The sequence below is a fragment of the Pholis gunnellus genome, assembly GCF_910591455.1.
Source record: "Pholis gunnellus genome assembly, chromosome: 2".
Classification (NCBI taxonomy): Eukaryota; Metazoa; Chordata; class Actinopteri; order Perciformes; family Pholidae; genus Pholis; species Pholis gunnellus.
Window position 1 is genome coordinate 24,611,753 of NC_136536.1, and position 21,796 is coordinate 24,633,548.

Here is a 21,796-nt window from a genome sequence, read left to right on the forward strand (position 1 = left end):
CATGAGAGCACAGATCCGAAGAGGAAGTGAACGGGTTAGTAGAGCTTAAATACTTGTCCTGGGGAAATGAGCCGTGTTCTGGGCGTGGTCCCGTTCCTGAACATAGTTTATAAAACTACATTCAAATATTCAGTACAATATATAGTCGTCCGTCTCCTTGAAAAAAGGAGGACAAGCTGGTAACTGACCTTCTGATACATTTTGATGATGTCGTTATAATTTCCCATCATCTAAAGTTCTTTGTAAGATTTTACACACATTGTATTTTTGAATTGTAATTGTTCATGACATATTTCAAAAGAGGATGAATATTCTGTATGTCTTTTATCTGTTTACTTTTTAAATAACGTATTATTTGCGAGTATCTATAAAACTGATTATGTGGTATGTTATAATATTTAGAAATATTTTCCAAAAGAACATTTGCCAGAATCTAACCAATCCCCTGCAGACATTGTTTTGTTGGGGAAACCAATAAGGAGTTAAAGATCAGGAGAAGTAAACATACTGTAATGTGCAATTAGGAATAATGGTGTTAAAACCTTAGTAGTCATATACTTGACTTGGACACAGCCATGTGTTCAATCAGAATCACTTTCATCAAAATAGCTTTATTGCAAATTTAAGCTGATGATGTATCTTTTACAGGTATGTGATCCCACCCTGATGCATGCCAAGCAGCGGTTCTCCTTCACCCAGCACCTCATCAGCGCAATACTGTTGCATGGAGAGTTGTTCCCACAACAGTGTGACATTCCCTGATTCAGCACTTGAAACCACAGTGGAGGCTTACCCCATGTTGAACCAGGCCAAGCTCAAAACAGAACTGTCCCTCATCTACGAGAACAGTGAGTTCCAGGCTTGCAGTGGTGCAGTGCCTATGTACCAGTTTTTCAGGGAGAACAACCTTCAGAGCACCTTCACAGAGACTGTCAGTCTTCTCAGGATCCTCATCACCACACCCATGACAACAGCTGAATCCGAGAGGTGTTTCTCTACTTTGAAGAGGATCCAGACCTTCCTTAGAAACACTATGACACAGGATCGCCTTAATGCTCTGGCTATGCTCTCCATGGAGAAGAAACTTGTCAGAGACATTCCTGACTTCAATAAGAAGGTTATTGAGAGGTTTGCCACTCAGAAGGACAGAAGAGCAAAATTCCTCTACAAATAATCTGTCAGAAAAACATGCAGGTTTCCTCACCACACTGATTGGGTGTTTCCCCAACAAACAAGGTTCATAGGGGCATCTCAATAAATAAACAGGTTCTATCATATTATATTATATTATATTCTGTATACTGTGTATACTGTGTATATATATATATATATATATATTTATACTATATGATATATATATTTATACTGAATATTATATGATATATATATTATACTGAATTGCCTGTGAGGGGGACAAAAATAAGATGTCCTGATGTGTTTTGTCAAAGTGTTATTTCCTGCTTTTTTTGTGTTGGAATAAATGTTAAATATTTAACTGCAAGGTAGTAATGCGCGTTTGATACCTTTTTTGCATTAAATCATTCTGGGATGTTTGCTGAAATTGATTGGATGTGGCACAGCCCTACCAAGAACATTTTCCACCAGTCACTGCCCATCTTTCATCAGGCTGAAAACTTACCTCTTCAAGAAGTACTACCCTGAGCCTTCCACTCAGCACTTATTGTATTCGTATTAGTTTGTTGCACTTATTGTATTCGTTTGTTTCTGTACATTTGCTCTGGTTTATGCTCTTAGATGCTTGTTTAAAAAAGGAGATGCACTTATGACTTCTGGTGACTAGTAGTTCTCTTGAATACCTATGTTGAATACACTTATTGTAAGTCGCTTTGGATAAAAGCATCTGCTAAATGACTGTAATTTAAATGTAATGCTTAGTATTATTATTCTTCCGGGCAAAAGTACAAAAGTTTGACACGCTTCTCGTCCCGGAGCATTGCCAACACCTGCACAAAAAATACATCAAAATGTGCGGCCTGATCGGGAATGACCTAAAAATCGCAAAAGACGGAGCAAGATTCCTCCATTCACTTGAATGGGGTTTCGTCGTGAAGACAGCAAAAAAAACACTTAACTTTGGGCCCATATTGAGTAGCCATACTTTAACGTAGAACAATGATTCAAAGTTTAAAACGTAGACAAAACGCTGGACTTTATTGAGCCAAATGAGCATTTTGATAGCTAGCACAGTTTTCATGAAGTCACAGATTAAGTTTCAGGAACATTTTGGGTCCATTTCAGATTTTATAATGGGTGTGTATTGCATGGCTCGTTAAGTGCTAGAGTGATGACATCACGGTCAGAGTGGAGCAGAGCATGAAAGGTTTTCTGTGATTTTTACGAACAAATTGCTTCGAGTCCCACAACTTTTACTCTTTATACACCATTTTTGGTCAAAAAGCTTGGAAACGTTGTGCTGTTCGCACACAAGTGTCAATAGAATCCAACAGACTTACACATTTGGCTCAAAGAGCCGCAAAGCGACATGAACTCCAACCAACTGCTCCATTAGACTCCATGTTAAATCTGACCACTCATTTCTCAAAGAAAGCAGACGGTACCAGTTTTGTATATTGCTCTGGAGCTCACATTTATAACACCACAAACATAAAAACCACATCAACGCTTTCGGCAGACTCTTATCTCGCGCATGATACCCATATCTTGTTGATTGGACTCATGGTTTTGGTAAAGGGGGCAGAGGTTTGACAGGTAGTTTTGTTGAAAAACCCTGTATAGTTTAACCCCTCATAATTAGCCTCTAACACACAGGGTTCCAATCAACATGGCAACAAGTGACACACTTGCACCCAAGCACACAGGTTCTCAAGTTCAAGACTGTCCATCACAAATACAAGATTCAATCCAAGAATATGAATCTAAAATGCAGAAATAAGAGAAGCGATATCTCAATTGAACCTCAATGATACTACTTGCGGTTCAAATGCAGAAATGACAGGAGCCATTTGTGGACTGTCCATCACGAATACAAGATTCAATCCAAGAGTATGAATCTAAAATACAGAAAGACAGAAGCGATATCTCAATTGAACCTCAACGATACTATCGGTAATATTGGCGTGTATATATATATATATTGCAACGTCTTCGGGCAGTAGCAGCCACACTGTCAACATTTCTTGCGGAATTTTCTATTTTTTTATAATACTTATTTTATTTACAGATGTCCACCTTGAAAATATGGCAGACCTTCTGAACAGGCTCCCTGGTGGCTTTCACAATGACATTTAGGAAATGGAGATTATGGTTGTGTATAAAGAACATTGTTTATGTTATATATCTTATTGCTTCATAAATACAAATGAATTGTTGCCTGTGTCACTTGGTCTTCTTTGTCCTGTAAGTGGAAACTGATGATGTGTTACTATGCCTAAGTGTTTAATTGCTACATATTGAACTGTGAGCATTTCAACCTTTAAAAGACGGTTAAAAGTCAAGAGTGAAAGTTTTTTCACTGACTATTTAAAGACGTTGATTGAACGTTCATGTTTAGACCAGATTTCACCAGGATTTGCAATATTGGCTTTCAACTGAGAAATGTGGATCTGCAGTCTTCAAATAGTCGTTGAAAAAACTTTCACTTTTAAACAAAATTTTGAATGTCTTTTCAACGAAAAAATGCTAGCTGGGGAGGAGAAATGGCAGAGCATATAGGTCCAGGTGGAAAAAAACAACTCAATGTTTTGGGATATTTCTGACAGCAGATAGTGATAGAGAAGAGAGACGTAGAGTTGAACAGTGCACATAAACTGGATCTGAAAACGTGTGAGTGAGTGAAAGGAAACCCTTTGAAAATTCCAATAACATCAATGCATTTCACTGTTTTCATTCAACATGTATGGACAAAAGTTTGAAAACAGTGAAATGTTGTTAAGTATCTCTTTCTACTCAATACTAATACTAATTACTAACAACTACAATTTTTAACATCCCAACTCATAATTTATTTGGAAAGTAAACACAAGTTTTATTTTGAGGAACATTTTCCGTGATTAAGACATGTAGTTTGAATGTAGCCTAAATAGGGGGCCAGGGTGCATTAAAAAGCATCGAAATAGAGCATGTTATATTGAATAGCATTGTCATAAGGCGTTTTTGTTTGCCTGCAGCTGTAGATAATATAATGAAAGCCAAACAGCACACAGCAGTACTGCCACCGTCTCATCCAGAGCCTGTAGCTGTTTATTGCATTGGATTGCATTATATTTGACAGGTGACACGTTTTTTTTGTCCACCCCATTAATGTGCAGACTTTCAGTGTGAGCGTGTTTGTGTTTGGTGTGCTGGCGGTATGTGTGTGTGTGCATCTTCATCCCTTCGTTCCCATTGGCTGCTGAAACTTGTTGGAGCTTTTATCTCTGGAAAAAGAGAAAGCTCCAAGAGCCTATCGGTGCTCGCGACCCGTCCCCCCCCTCTCGAGCCCGCCTGGTCCACACTTTTCCCGGAGACCGTCAAAGTAGTCCAGACTTCACACCAGTTAAATAAGCTAATGTCAGAGACAGAGTACTTCTATATTGTGAGCACTTTACCAGTGTAGGGCTCCCTGCCGCTCCACACACAGCGCTGCGCTTTGCCGCCGAATTATCTCAACCTGCTCCACGAGCCCTGCTAGCTTGACTGCTTCGGGGATTTCATACAGCTTATTAAATCTCTTTATTCTCCTCCGCCACACACTGGATCCGTCACACATTTCCACCTTCAAAACACGTGTGACCAAGAAGTCTGCACTTGAACTGGACATCTAAAACGTGTCCGTCTTTTTTGTTTTTATTTTCCTTTTGTAACTTGTTTTTTTTAATGGTACAATGTCGTCTTTGCCAGGAACGGTACCGCGGATGATGCGCCCGAATCCCGGACAGAACTATCCCCGCACTGGATTCCCTCTGGAAGGTAGGCCTCTGCAGAGAAGCAGCTGGGGGACCCGGCTTCACAGCAGCCTGGTCGGCCTTTTAGACTCGTAGAGGAGATGTTGTGAGGAGACTCATGACTTGAAAGCTCCAATTGAAAATTAAAATATAGGCTAAACATGAAATACTTTAACATGGCAGTAGACTACAGTAGTCTACCTCAACTTTTATTTTTTGCTATGAAGGACTCGTATTAAAAACGTTTTTCCACACATTAAATATGTATTTGTTGTCTTACTAAAATTGTAATAATAAGTTGTACTATTCGCTTACTGGATAATTATAAAATGTCCTAGAATGCACTTCATTTATTAATCCAGTCCAGTGACCATTTCGTCAACACATTTATACAATTTTCTAAAACCTAAATAAAACTAAAATGTGGGATTTCTTTAAGTGCCCTGTGTCTGGAAATCAAATCATTCAAATAGAAAACGACAAGGAGAAACTGCGGATTACATCAATATTTGAAAAACGTGATGGTGAATAATGCAGACGGATAGAAGGGGCTCTTCACCTCCTCTTGAGAGTCAGATGGAACTGTGAAGTGCCATCCATTAATGCAATCTGTTAACGAACATGTTCATTTGTTTCTACTATTCGGACGTAAGTTGAATAACTGATAGAATAATTGTAGGCCTACATTAATATGTTTAGGCCTACATTTCATTCCAATCAGGCCACACAACATTGTAACGGGACTATTTTCCTTTAAGTTTCTCATGATAAAATGTTAAAGCTCCATGCTGAGTGTGACCATGTGTCGCCCACAGTGTCCACTCCTCTGGGACAGGGACGGGTCAATCAGCTTGGGGGGGTCTTCATTAACGGCCGGCCGCTACCCAACCACATCCGACACAAGATAGTGGAGATGGCCCACCATGGGATCCGGCCATGCGTCATCTCCCGACAACTGCGGGTCTCTCACGGCTGTGTCTCCAAAATCCTCTGCCGCTACCAGGAGACCGGGTCCATCCGGCCCGGAGCGATAGGAGGCAGCAAGCCCAGGGTGAGAAGAACCGGATAATAATAATAATAATAATCATCATTTTTATTATAATTATAATTATAATAATACTAATTTACTTATATTATGCATGTTATGTTGTATGAGAAATTAGATTAGTCTAGCCTATATTTATTTATTTTATATTCAGCCATAATTGTGTTTGAGCAGCCTATTAATAACAGCGTTTCATATTTTCTACATGTTTACGGCCGGACACATTTCAGCCGCCTGTAGCCGACTCCTACTCATTACATAGTGTGTTATGTGTCCCTCGGTCACGCTGGTCCACCTGCAGCAGGTAGCCACACCGGACGTGGAGAAACGGATAGAGGAGTACAAGCGGGACAACCCCGGCATGTTCAGCTGGGAGATCCGGGATAAGCTGCTGAAGGACGGGGTGTGTGACAGAAGCACAGTCCCTTCAGGTGAGGCCTCCTCTGGTAAGCTGCATTTAATTAAACCTTTCATTCTCCGCTATTTTCTGATTCAACTTAATAGTAAAACTGTGTTGAAAATGGAGGCCAACGATAGTCATAATAATAATAATAATAATAAAAACAACAACAACAATAATAATAATAATAATAATAATAATATAATAAAAACAACAACAACAACAATAATAATATTATGCTTTTTGCCGACTGAAGTTGCCTCTGTTTGCAGTGAGTTCGATCAGCCGTGTACTTCGAGCTCGATTTGGAAAAAAAGACGATGAGGACGAGTGTGATAAAAAGGATGAAGACGGAGAGAAGAAAACCAAACACAGCATCGACGGCATCCTCGGCGACAAAGGTAGGCCAGAGAGAGCACACAGCCAGCCGTATTGGCAGGGAAAGAGTGCGTGGACAGCTGCAGGTTGGACTACTGTCTACACGAGTTGTCAACAAATTGGGCCTAAATGAGCGCTTTGTCGCGTCGGGTTTCCTCCTTTAAGCTGCTCTCCCAGCAGACCCAGGAGCAGCTCATTATTTATGAGGAGCGGGGCAGTGGATCGGGCTCCCGTCGCGCTGCTTAAACGCTCCCTTGAAAGCAATGCTGACAGATGACCGATGTGCCAGTCGATATCAATTACAGGCGGCGTGACAGAGACACCCCTCACTAACGGGAGCCAGGGGCCTGCGACCTCACAGCGGCCCGCGAGTGTGTGCGTGTCAAGTTCACCTGAAAACAATGTTCGATTTGCGGCAGCGGCACCGAACCAAAAGTGTATTGTGATTAAAGCAAAATAACAAATGCGATAAACGGACGATATAAACGTGTATTTAATTCATACATTTGAATGCTGGAGAAGATCCATAAATGGATTTAACTTAAAACTCACACATTTTTTTTTTGCTAAAATGATTTGTTCTTTAAAATATTGCTTGCAACAGCAAGCAATATTTTAAAGAAACGTGCTCAGAACAAATCATTTTAGCAAAACGATCAAATTTGATCGTTGATAGGCCAAAAGCGATTCTATACATATTTTGAAGCAATAATGATTTAGACGTAATATAAGGTTAAAATCTCTCAGATTTCAATTTAAAATTTGAGACACATTTAGCAGCTTAATATATTATGAGACACTTTTTTATTTATTAAGTTTTACACCGTAGACAGAACTTTATATTTGTGTTTGTTTTGCCAAAGATTGTAAGACAAAGTGTGCTGGGTCAGTTCCTGTGGCCTCCCTTAAAGAACAGCAGAATGACCTCCTTCCTGTTGTTTGTCTTAGGCTATTTGATTGGATCAGCTGTCTGGTAATTACACTTCAGGCCTGTACCTCCCAGTGTTTCCTGACCACTAGTTTGACTGGTGACATTTTTTTTCAAACGCCATCAACGGTCCTCCTTTTCATGTTCTTCAAAAGATCAGCATGTGTCTTTCTGTCATCCGGGCCTGGCATTTAATAATTTGAAGACTTAGCCTATTACAGCTGGTAATGAAATGGGTGTCTGGTGAATGGCGTCTATGTTGGAGAGGGGTGTAATAGCTCGAAGGCATGGTAAGAAATATATTTATCCCCTATCAGCCCTCACTCTCACAGTTCCAGGCACATGCATTCTGTTGAAGGGCTTTAAAGCAGATTAAATTGAGCCTTTTATTTCTTTTCACTTTCATCTTTCAGCAGCTCACTTCGTGGTGTGGTGCCCGCGGCGCAAATTCATGAGATTTGAAGGTTTCCACTCGTGTTGTTTAGATTGTATTTTTAAATATTCATTTCTTTTGCTTTTATGGGATTGTTTTTGGTGGCATGTTGGCAGAATCTCAGGGAGAGCCAGGGTGTATTTTAGCAGCAGGTATTAGGCTGAATGAAGAAGGTGTGAAACATGGACGAGGAGGCCTTGTATATACATTTTTCCTTTTTCGTCAGAGAAGCTACTGTTCTTCCATGTGATATACAGCAGGAAGTCAACTAAATGCAGCTGTAGAAGTGTTCAAACCAGTCAAAGATTGTTTTACAAACACACATAAGAAACAATGTATGGTGAGATTTATTCAATTCAATCTTTATATTGAAACAACGTGTAATTAGTGAATAGCATGCTTTTCTACGCTGCAATTTGCATTTTCTCACATGACATTTGCATAATAGGACATGACTCCACATAGATGCATATTTTACGCATAATATCATGACTATATCATCATATCTCTGCAACAAGATGATGTATGACAAAATATGTTATCATTTATATTATATTCAGTTGTGATAGATGTTAATGTTTGGAAACTGTATGAAAAGCTGCAAAATAATCATATTCAGTAGATTGCTGGAGTGTAAATATGTATGATCATTTCCAGAATACATTGTAAACATGTTAAAGCTGTTTCAGCTAGTAGGAAATACATTTCCTTCATAAGGCAGGTGTAATGGGTAACCTTTGTGGCTACAGACAAACAATAAAAATCTGGGATGAGCCTCCCGTTAACAGTGACGGATGCACACTTTTCATCTGCAGTTGAAGGCTGCATTTAGTCAATGTGCTGTTTGCCAAATATATGCATAACCTGTAGGAAAAAAATAATAACAGTGTCAATTTTGGAGTCCAGAATAAGCCTGGTTGACAGAAAAAAAAGGTTGACAGTGAGGATAGAGAGAGCACTTCAAACAAATCCAGTGGAAGTGACGAGAGGCAGCTTTACAGAGAGCACAGGCTGTGGGAAGTTCTATTGCAGCTATTAATACACTTTTCCCCGGGCCTCCACTCCATCTGTACTTTCTCCCAGCTATTTTGCCGGGTTGAAATTGAGGGAGACCCAAATGTTGGCTGGAGATAACACAATCATCACAGCCGCGGTCCTGGGATATGCATCAGTGTATTAAACTGGGATTAACCTCCCCTTTCTCCCCCGCTGCCTTGCACCAAAAATTCACATTTTTAAGAGACATATTGAAAAAAAAAGACAAGGGGGCTGGAAGCCAATGTGCAACATAGAGGAATGGTATCTAAAACGATGATGGATGTCATTGTCATCATGATAATCATTGCGTTGAAAGAAATGCACTCATCTCCTATGATTATTGAAATCATTTATCAAGTAAAAATCCCAAATGATTTCTGATTCCATTCCAATGTGAGCATCTGCTGCTTTTCCCTCTTTTAACTGAATAGCTTTATTATGACTCAACAAATAATTAAAATGCACAGAATGAATCTGTAATTAATGTACATTTTAACTGCAGCCCTAAGAGAAACATTTATTTAATAAATCAAGACAAATATTATCCATACCAGAGCATTAACAAAGTCATTTGGAAACAGTATGAAGTGGATTGGATGTTTTGGATAAAATACTCAAATATTATTTTGTTTTATTTTATAATAAAGTATTGTGTTAGACTAAAGTAAAACAAATTGAAAAAAATCAGTAAATCCAGTAAAAACATACCTGACAACACGTAAAGGTACTTTATCACATTAATGCAAACATCCAGTATTGCCATAAATCTGATCATTCATTAGCAACATTTCTCACACCCATAAATATTAAAGGGACAGATACCTTGGTATAAATCCGTAACAATAGACAAGTTGATGTCCACACATGGTGTGTATCATCATATTGTTATCTTCATCATGTTCTTACAACTCAGAATTGTTCAGGAGGACAGAATAATCATTTGTAGCCAGTAGTCCCACCACCACAAAACAAATCTTCTCACCCACTCATTCATTCTGGAAGCATTTGCCACTAATAAGTCATCAGACGTGGCGGAAATCAGCAGGTTTTGGTTGTTTTGGTGGAACATGACTGTAGATTCAGAGGTTTTGGTTTTAGTGAATGGGATTGTTTCCCTTTGGGGGGGGGGGCTTTTGTGGAATGACTGTGAAATGTGACCCCCCCCCCCCCCTAGGAATATTGTGTAAATATAACAGCAGTGACATATAGCATGGATTCCATAGCGAGTAGTTCACGTACAGAATGATGTTGCATTGGAGTATGGACGTGGTGAGCTCTAGTGTTCATGCAGCAGCCTGGCGAGCTGACCTGAGGCAGACCTGAGACAGAGCAAAGTGAGCCGCTTACAGGCTTTGATCCTCTGCCGCTTTTGCTTATCAGAAACATTGGCGGTGACACTGCCACGATGAGAGTTCTTCATATTAGCTGGTGCCAGCGCTGCTTTCAGGCTTGCCTGTCTGTTAATTAAAGCCCATTTACCGCTTAAAACAGAACCTGTCTCGGCCTCTGCCCCCCCCCGCCTTACAATATTGGAGTGAAATTGTTTGGTTTACTCGGACGGCACTTTAAACAAGGAAAGAGTTTAAATGTTTGCATGCTTAAAATGTCCCTCTGGACCTTGCGGCATGAATGCTCCCAGGTACAACTGATCATTGTTTTGAATATTTCATCCCTTTCGGTCAAACTTCCCTGTATTAAGATCTTCCTCTCCTTATATACAATGAAGGGGTAATGGTTGGATCTGGAGGCTGGCAGGGACGGCACTAGATGATCCCACTCTGATCCCCAAAGGGATCTGGGTCACTGTTTCAGCACAGAGGAACACGATGAAGCAAAGTAATAGAAGACATACACACAGAATGAGAAATATAAGAAACAAACACGAAGGAGTAGCAACCCTCGAACGTGGGAGGTAGAATGTAAATAATGATAATAATAATTCGGTAATATGTGTAACATACAGAATTTTACCATTACTTCAGCAGAAAAACATTAACAAATAAATAATGACAAAATAAACAAGGTGGTGAATTATTGAGTCAATGAATGTAGAAAAGTAGGTTATATAGTATAACAGGTTTAAAATAATCCATTCCAAAATACACATGCGAGTTTCACATGAGCAACACATTCCACATATTTATCACATTTCACATATGAAAATTTGAAATTTTTTTGACATTTCACATGAAATGTAATCTTTCACATGTGAAAGACAACATTTCATTTCCAATATCACATGTTTTTTTATATTGCATGTGAAAGTTGATTAATGATGATACTGAATTGACGCTCTCCATCTGAAATAACAACAACAATATGATTATTATTAATAATTATTATTAGTAATAATGATTATACTAATAATGTATGAAATGTAGAGGAAAATAGCATCAATCTAATAAATACAGAAACATCCATACAGTCTTTAATACATAACAAATGAAAAGGCTGGTTTTCATAATCAACTATCGTTTCTGAATAAAAACACCAAGCATTTTGCTCAGACATGATTATTCAAACAGACAAACTAATTCATTTGACATATCACATTATTGGGTCTTTGCCACTATTTTTGATTTTAGAGGTCAATCTTTTTTTTGGTTATTGATAAATTAATCTAATCAAATAAGATTCACATGTAATTAGAGAGCCTAGAATGCAGCTAATTGTAGTCTATCTTTTTCAGCAACATTAGCATTTTTGTCGGGGCTGACCTACTTGTTGATTTTCCTTTATTTCTAGTAGCACTTTGGACATCTCGGTGATGTCTTTGAGAAAACCAATATATATAAAGGGGAGCTGCTGAACTGGGAGGGGGCTTTGAATAGGAGAATAGCAGCCCACTTCTTTGCCATGGAGTGTTCAGTAGCCATCCCTTAATCCTCCTTTCATTTCGCCGACAAATGCCAAGAATCTTGTCTGGCGACCCAATGGGAAGCTGATCAGCCAACAAAAGAGGAGCGCTGCACAAAGAGCAAACAGGCAAAACAGGGTTGAGGGCAGTCAGAGGCCTCGGGCATCCCATTAACAGCCCATTTGCAAAGGATACAAACAAGACAATGGCAAACAGAGAAATTACAAAACAGACCACAAACAATATGCAACAACAAATTAATAAAATGTCAACACTTTGGCTGGTCTCTAACTGAGCCCTGGATGATTGTTTTGTAGAACCCGCAGACAGCTCATGTAGTGCAGCTGTGCAGCTCCAGTTTGATGTTCAATGTGTATCACGCATGTTGTTATTCTACAGTCAAGTTACATAGACATCATATATTGATACGTTCTAAACAAAGCCATTTAGTGGGTTACTGGAGATCCCAAAGTTTCCAATTTGAGGAAATGTTTATATCATTTATGAATATTTCAATTTGATGGAATGGAGCTTTTTAGGAGATTTTACGAATTTCTTATTTGTAAAAATGCAAGGAAAGTTTTAAGAAAAAAAGAAACAAGGGTTTAAGAGGTTAACATGATATGTTGTGCTTGATTTGTTTGTTATCTGCCAGTATGTCAGCATTTGGCATGGAGACATCTGCTTTAATCCAGCTCATTTAGCTGCCCAGCTAAACATGGGCAGAGAGAGCGCTACAGAAACAACATTCAGCTGCAGGATCAAACCGCTGGCTTTAAAGACACAGCTCACTGATAAAAATACTGCATTACTTTCAGGTTTATTCTTTCATTTAGCACAAGAAACAAAAGTATAGTCCTCTTAAATAAAATACAGGATAATGTCTGCATATTGTTAACATCTACAGTAGATTAAATGTTGAGTTGCACGAACATTCTGTCTTTTAAATAGGTCAACACAATGTGGCCTTTGATCTTTCAAAAATAGAAAAGATGAAATTGATGAATACAAATATTTCAATAAGTATACCCCCATATATACAGGAAAACAAACCAGAGGACATGACCTCAATGTCCTACAGTCATGGACTTAATAAACATATTTAACATTAAGTATGGAAAGAATTAATGTACTTACAAACTGGATTTTGTATTTTTTTTTAATCCTGTCATTACCTTTCCATTTATTATCAAAAAAGAAATTGGCCAAATATGTCCATAGAGACAGAAGGAAAATGTGTATAACTAGCATTCATATTGTGAGGGAATGTAAAGAGCCTGTATTGAGGAAATGGTTGAAGAAATTATTTTAGGCTAAATGCATCTCTAAAATCCTGTTTGAAATTTCCATACAGAGGGCTGTGTGCTTGGATCTATTAGATGGCTTATTCATGGATTCTCCATCAATCTATGGAGGAAATCACATTCACAGAATGCAACCATCCAGTGTAATTGGTTCGAAAATGACCTTAAATATACAGAGATTACTGGTTATAAAGGCCCGGCAATTTTGGGAGGTAGAGTAAATGTTCACGCTACTGAAAGGTATGAAAGTGGATTAATGGCCATTTCTCCATCACTGCATTAAAATGATTTGAGCCACATATTTAACACACGCTCTGATGGGAACTGAGCATTGTTCACACAGCGTCCTTGTGGAAATAGATCAGTGTACAGTGTACTACTGTGTACAGTAGCTAGATCTGTGTGAGCTGATCTTACAGAATGTTCAGCTTTTTTGCTCTCGTCACATTTCATGACAAAAGAAATGATCTATTGTATTGTATTGTATTTTGTGTAATTGTCTGCAATCATGAGAATGCGTGTTTAATTAGACCTCGACAGTACCGAATTGAATAGGAATATTTGGAACAAATACCTTTGGTTGAAACATGCAGTGTGTGAGGTGTTGCTCCACCATGAGCCTCCAGAACAGCTTCAGTGCTGCTTGTCGTAGATTCTTCAAGCGTGTGGAGCCAAACATATTTCCTAATTTGTTGTTTTGATGATGATGGTGGTGGTGGTGGTAGAGAGCACGGTCTAACATGTCACTGCAAAATCTAAAATAGCCGTTCAGTTTGGTCGATGTTTGCTGACTGTGAAGGCCGTAGCGTATAATTCATCAAACCACTCAGTGAGCCGTCTGGAGGGGAGCTCTGTAATCCAGGGAGAGACCACTTTCATGGGGTTATTCTTTTCACTTCTTACCATCTGTATATCAGTTTAGTAATAATAACAACAATAATATTAATAATAATAATAATAATCACACTGAAGTGTAACGGAGAATTTAGGAGCAGGAAAACACAAACTCAGGTACTCAACCAAATATAATTATTCTCATATAACAGTATCAGTATTATTTTGATATTAAGTCCTTAAAAGTTAGAAGCCAAGGGTTTTAAACAAAAACAGAGGGTTTGAAAAAGAGTTCAATAGATTTTTTGAATTTCAGTATATAATGCAGCGAAAACCCGACAGACAGCTGCTTTAATTAGAGGCTGTTTTTACATTCAGATGCTTATATTGAATGATATATTTTGATTGGACCTCGGTCATGTCTTTCACCTATGTATAGTATAGAAGCTACATACCTTAAATGACTCACGCCCATGTCCTTAATTATATAACAATACAATGAAATACACACTGTGTCAGTTGACAGTGCTGACAGTGCTGTTTTGGCATGTAGACAAAATGATGATTGTTTATTGTCTTGCACAGCACATAAACGCTGTCTTAATGCTAACTTGCATGAATTAGATAACATTTCATAGACGCCAGACGCCAGACTACTACTAACAGGGAAAGAGATCATAACACTCCCTTGTTAATGTCTTTACACCAGCTACCTGTCTATTGAGATTCTGAGATTTTAATAATTTCTTTTAATTTAAGTCAAGGAGCCAGACTATATCTCTGAATTACTTTGCCCTTATCAACCTGCACGTAGTCTGAGGTCATCTGGCCGGAACCTGTTAGCAGTTTCAATGTCGAGGTGTTCGACTAAAGGGTGCCAAGTTTTTGCTGTCAGCACACCTCAACTCTGGAAAAACCTGCCTGACAACTTAGAGGTGCACAATCAGTAGCTTTCCCTTCTGATAATTTACATTTTTATTGAAAGACTTTCTTATAAACTCTTTTTTTCTGAAAATATATTTTTATCATCTGCATTTTTACCTGTTTATTGCTTTAAAACTACAATTACATAACTTGTGAACATAATGTTATATGCAAACTAGTGTAAGGGAGAGAAACCAAAAAAAGATCATGAAAGAAAAAAGAAAGGATGGGACAGATATCATTATAGATAACACCATGTTTTCAATTACCAGTCACGGATATATCTAATTGAAATAGACTATAAATGGTTGCCATATAAAATAGAACATATTCACCTTTCCTCTCGTGAAAAATGTTTCATCACATCTTTCAGCAGAGTGGGCTGATGGATTTTTCTGTTTCCAATTTAATAAAATCAGTCTTCATGCATGGTGACAATGTCACAAAATGTATCATCATACAGAATATTGGTTATTTGACAACTCTTAACTGCTTTCACTCCAAACACTGCTGGAACTGGGTCTGGTTCGAGTCGCTTCTGTTAAACCTCGGAAAGAGATATATTAGATATACAAGAGAATATTTTAGTCCAATAATTAACAATCCTTGGGCAGTTCCACAACATGTGTGCTCATGAAGCCGGTGCTGTCCACATCAATGACAGGATGGATTTGCTGTAGGAAAGTGTAACAGTCTGTGTAATATGTTGAACTGCATGGGTTCCATGTCTGGTGCATACAGAAGAGGAATGGAAGTGTTCTTGGGCTTTTCTCCACCGATCTTCCATGATTTCCTCTTCCAGACTGTAGTCTTTTTGCACCAGCCATACATTTTAGATTATTTACTAAACTCTTGCAGATATCTGACAAAATCTGTCAGGTATATTACATTTGTATTGTAGTTAATGGAATGTAGGAGAAATCTGTTGAATGTCGAGTCAGAGAGTCTGTTAACCAGGTTAGCACTGAGCATTGAGCAATCACCCTTGTGTATGTGGAACCAAAATGATATGGAACAAATGGTACCAACTATAAAGACAAAAGTGAGGCAATCCCATAGAGTCTGTGTCAGAAAAATGTCTTTTATTTAGTTCCAAAAATATTAAAATAATGCAGATTTACATTTCTGAGAAAGTACTTATTGATGACGATAGGCGATATGCCAAAATCACAATATAAGTCATCTCATTTCTAGTTAAATATATATGTCACAATATAGCATGTTTTCTGGTAGTTCAATAATTAAATAGTCTATATGGTATAACCACATCAACGTCTGTGTACTCCTGTGTGAATTAAATACGAGATCATAGAAAAAGAAATGTGAACTTTAGTGCAAAATGAACATAACACATTTAAGGGAACTTCTAAAGAAAGAAAAATGTCCATATATATACACATTTGTTAATCGCATTGAACTGAGTGGTAATGTAAAGTGTGATGTAGAAACCCCCCCCCCGCAAACTTCAAATGATATTCCCTCAAAATATTTCACATCAGATTTTCAGTTAGTATGTGCTTGTTATTATCAACTTAGATCTTGTGTCATGATATCTCAATATGTGATTTTATAATGGTATTATTCCATTGTTTGGTCATATCATTTTGAGGAATTTTGTTGAGAAAAGGAATAATATCTATTCCAAGGTATTTCAATTGATCTAAAATTGCAAATGGTAAAGAGATAATTCTTTGTACACTGTCATGCTTGAATATTGATTGTGAATAATATACCTTCAGAGAGGTTAAGCCTATATCCTGATACGACTCCAAATATTTTCAAGGACGCTGGAAGTAGAGGGTAGGATCTAGGGAAGGGGCCATTGGCGCCCCACTCTATGCCCCTGGCTTGATTTGGCAGTGCTGTGCGATCCCATCTCAATATGATCTCTAGTTATTCTTGTTATTTTACAGGTCACATCAAACTGCTGCCAAATAAAAATTTGGAAACACTACATGAAATGAACAAATCATTTTTTCCAATAATGTATTTCTTTTATGCTTGGTTTAAATGAGGAATTGCACTGTAAAACAATTTATAATATATTATTGGTTATCTCTCAGAGCTTTTGTCATACGGTTTATACTGACATCTTTCATCATTTTATTTCTGGTTGTTTTAGCTCATTTGAAGCAATGCGAATTTCATGGAAATTAAGGATTTACAGTTTCTTTTGTGTCAATATGATAAAGTATCTTTCTTTATCAGGTTTGTAATATGGTGGATTTTAACAGACAGACCTGTGTCATCATTGTATTCATAAACCGTGTTATTTTCCAAAAAACTATACCACAGAAATCACAATAGTGCAAATGCTCTCTCCTAGTTTATTCAGAGATGTAATCTCAGACTTAATAGTCCACAGTATTTCGGCCTCCATTTCTGTTGTGCACTGCATTGTGGTACAACAGTGTCCACCAACACCACACTTACCAAGTTACAAGTTACTCAGTGTACAGTTTACAAATCAGACAGTTCTTCCCTCTCAGACAATGAAACTTATTTCAGAGATCCTTGATACACACTGCATGTTGTTCTAATATCTTTGGTGCAGTTAAATAAAGTGAACATAACCTAAAGAATCCATATGGCATCTGTGTCTCTCTGATATAAATCTAGTTACAAGGATTAATGCTTAGTATGAAACAGATTGCAAGATTTTATCACTTAAATGGGGCTGTGTGTGACAATATACTTCAAAATCATGTACAAAATGGTATGTTTGAAACATAACAGTGCAATACATTATAAAATAAAACAATCTTTTCTAAAGTACTGTTTTGAAACAACATGATCTTTGGACAAATAATGTGTTGATTTTCAATCAATTCATAGTTATCAAAACACCTTGAAATTCATTGAATTTATCAAAACTGATTAATGGGGTTAACTTCAAAATGTTTGGGGGTATCGTGGTTATTTTGATATGTTTATCAAAAACATATCAAAATGTGTTTTGTCTGTCTCTCTTTTAATTTTGAAATGGTTATCATTTCAAAATGATTTGTTTCTGGGAGAAAGGTGCTCCTGTCCTTAGAGATGGTGATGTGATCATACAGCCTGATTTTATTGGGAATCAATAACAAGCTCACATTTGACAACTGAAAATACTTTGACTTTCTTTGAAGACAATATTTTACCCTTTTCGCAAATGCTGGCCTTAAAGTTAGCATTGTTTAGCATTTTAGCCCTGTTCAGGATGCCAGAGACATTGAGCATGTGGACACAAAACAACCAGTGTGTCTGCATTCATGCGTGGTCTACTGATACACAAACAGTTCCTAACAAGAAAAAAAGGAGAAAAAAAAACTAAAATGGAGTAGGGGGCCCAGCGGTATTTTATGCCTGCGTTTGCCATTGAAGGAGTTGATGAACTCTTCCAAGTTTATTAAAGAAAAGGAAACAATATGAACCAAAGGCTTGTGGCAAGCAGTCTGACAGTTTATAAAGTGGCGGCCATTGTGGCCTGAAGGCAGATGCATGAATACCCTTGAATAGACTCCCTCAAAGTGACACGATTGAGCTAGACAACAGCAAAACGCTGAAAGGAAAGCTTCTCCTCTGCGCTGCCAAGCTGATCGGCATTTCTAATGCTCTTGCTTTGAATGAATGTACATCTGCAGTGGGAGGGTTTGCTGTGGTCCACTCACTACACATTTTTTTCTGCTGTTTGAGTGGAAGTAAAACCTTGTGCCTCATATGGCACCTGCAGGAAGACACCTGCTGCTTGCCACTTCCTACTGTTAGAGAAATTAGCGAACAGAAAAGAGAACTCAAGACAACATACTTTTGCTGAAGGTTTCTATTTGTTGCTCTTTTCCGAACTGAGTGTAGCATAATGTTCCCTAAAGTTGAAATGGTTTGAATTAATTTGATGGAGAAAGAATGTTGAGGAGGAAATTATTAATTAATGAGAAAACAGATGAATATTTTGAGTCTTTGTAGCTTTTGAAAGGTGTGAAAGATACTAAAGAAAATGAAGCCATACCTGCAGCACTCAGAATCCAGTTGATTCAGAGTGCTGCAGCATTCTGAATCAACTGGAGAGTCTTTAAGATATTTTTGGAGCAGCCTGATAATAAGGAATTGCAATAATCCAGCAGAGAAGTAACACATGCATAGACTAGTTTCTCTGCATCCTTTTGAGGCAGGATGTGCCTGATTTTTGAAATGTTACGTACATAGAACAAAGATCTAACAGAGCAAGAACAGACACAAGTCCCTTGTCTGATGCAATTAGAAGGTAATTTGTAAATTTCACCAATGCTGACTAATGCAAATAAATTGAATTGTCTCTGTGCTATCATCATCATTGCCCTTTATGCCTCCTGGCATGTAGGGCAGCAACAAAAGTCTTCCACTCCCGTCTGTCCTGGGCGAGTTGCTGGATGGAGCCCCATGAGTGGTTTAGGCTCTGCATCTCCTTCTCCACAGTTCTTCTTCATGTGTTTCTTGGTCGGCCTCTTTTTCTTTTCTCTTCTGGTGTCCAATGTAACGCTGTTCTTGTAATATCAGCAGGGTCTTTTCTCAACACATGTCCTATCCATCTCCATCTTCTTCTCATTAGGATGGTCTCCATGCATCCTTGTTGGCATTTGTCATACAGTTCTTTATTTGAAATGGTGTTTGGCCAGAAAATGTGCCGTATTCACCTTAAACTCTTGGTGTGGAAGGTTGATAGTCTGTTGAGATCTTCTTGTGTCATTCTCCAGCATTCAGAACTGTACAATAGGGTGGATAAAACATAGTTCTGATACAATTTGAGTTTGGTCTTGATGGTGTACTGCTGTGTCTCGTCAGTTTTGGGAAGATCTTCTCCCTTAACCTGAATTGGTGAGGGATTTGGAATGTTCAGTCATCACTTCTGTTTTCTTTTTGCTGATCTTCAGGCCAATCTTCTGACCAAAATCACTGAGGGGGGCATGTTTTCTCCTGCATGTGCCGATGAGTATGTGAAAGAAGAGAAAGATCATCTGCATAGTCTAGATCTTCAAGTGATGAAAAGAGTGTCCATCGAATGCCTCTATTTTGGTCTTCAGTTGTTTGTCTCATTACCCAGTCAATAGTAATATTGAAGAGCAAAGCTGACACCACACATCCTTGTCTCACACCTGTCTTCACTTGGAATTTTTGGAGACTGTTTCCAACCCTGCATGTGAAGGAGTCAAACGCTTTTTCAATGTCAACAAAGTTTATATACAGTTCCCTCTGCCACTCTGTGCACTGCTCTATGAAGTTACGTAACGTGAATATGTGTTCATTGCAACCTCTACCCTTTCTGAAACCTGCCTGTTCTTTTCGGAGATGTTGGTCTACAGCATCTGCTATTCGATTAAATGATCTTTGCCATGATCTTACTTGGTATTGACAGAAGTGTAATACCACGCCAGTTGTTACAATTTCTTAGAGAACCTTTCTTTAGTACTTTGATGATGATGCCCTCTGACCAGTCATCAGGTATTTTCTTATTCTCCCATATAGACGTAAAAAGTGGTTGAAGAATTGTAGCTGCCAGATTCGTGTCTGCCTTGAAGAGCTCTGCATTGAGGTTATCTGGACCAGGGGTTTTCCTGTTTTTTAAGGATTTAATTGCCATTGTAATTTCATTTTTGGTTGGTGGTTCAATGCTGATATCCAAATCTGCTTCTGCATCTTGCAAGTTAGCCTGTGTTGTTGGTGGAGGCCTGTTCAGCACCTCGCTAAAATGCTCCGCCCTGTGTCTCTGTGCTATGATGCACTCTAAATCCTCAGATCAACTATAGGTGGGGGCTACGTTAAAAAATTGATTATCTTTAGAAATTAATATGAATATATATTTGTGAGGTGTTTTAAAGATGCACATCTTTAGTAGAAACTTAACTTGATTAACACATTGTTGGTTTGGGTCTGCACATGGGATTTGTTGACAACAAGACAATATAGAATAACACTAGCCTTAACCTTTAAAACTTTCTCCTTTATTGACAACCATATTAAATTTTGATCGCATTGTTGCACTGTAAGGTGTGGCGATATGGACAAATCTAATACCACATTAACAATATTGATTTAAAAAAAAAAAATGCTTTAAACGTCCTTAATATAAAAAAATCATGAGGTAAAGTTTAAACAATTAGAATCATATTTTTGACCTATGTCCTCAAGATTTAAAAAACATAATTGTCTATCACATAATGATAGAACATTGTCTTTGGTTTGGTGCTCACATAAAACATACACCCATGAAAGACACATGAAATTACTTTTAACCACAAACCGATAAAACCAAAACACGATAGCACTGAGCCTCAAACCGCAAGTCGCTCAAACAAAGCCTCGCCAGAAGTATTAGATTAGAATATCATAGTTGTGTCAAATGTTGGTCAAATTTAACCTAGCATGCTGCTTGTGGCTAAACAATTAGAACTATGTTCTTTATTGTTAATCAATCAAAACCCTATATAAAGCAAATTCTAAAAGAGATTTTTCAGCTACTATAATGTCTGAATGTGGAATTATTCAAAACAGCACCAGGAATTTACAGATCCCTCTTATGTTTTTTCATAGGTGATTTAGACTGGTTTATGATCACATAATGCCCAGTGTATTACACATACTGTATATAAACTGGCCGACGAGGCTTGGTTGGCCTAAATTGGCATGAAAAGACATCAGTGGAAGGATAGCTTTTTACCCCTGGAGTGTCGAGCATCAGGTGAGAAGCTCACCGATCCCTCCATCTCTTACAAACGTATCGGAGTCCATTTCAAAG

The 21,796-nt window shown here is 38.0% G+C and overlaps 1 protein-coding gene across 2 annotated transcripts in view; it reads left to right on the plus strand.

The window, feature by feature from the left end:
* Positions 1-4,844: 4,844 nt before the first annotated feature.
* Positions 4,845-21,796, plus strand: part of LOC306704700 (paired box protein Pax-7-like) — a gene marked incomplete at both ends in the record, with an annotated part of 81,122 nt that continues 64,170 nt past the window's right edge. Inside the window, 4 exons of one of the 2 annotated variants that reach the window (XM_079171190.1) lie at positions 4,845-4,929; positions 5,720-5,955; positions 6,251-6,395; positions 6,622-6,750. In XM_079171190.1, the coding sequence (XP_079027316.1) occupies positions 4,845-4,929; positions 5,720-5,955; positions 6,251-6,395; positions 6,622-6,750 (595 nt within the window). The remainder of the gene's footprint in view (positions 4,930-5,719; positions 5,956-6,250; positions 6,396-6,621; positions 6,751-21,796) is intronic. The other variant, XM_079171191.1, reaches the window with a different exon arrangement.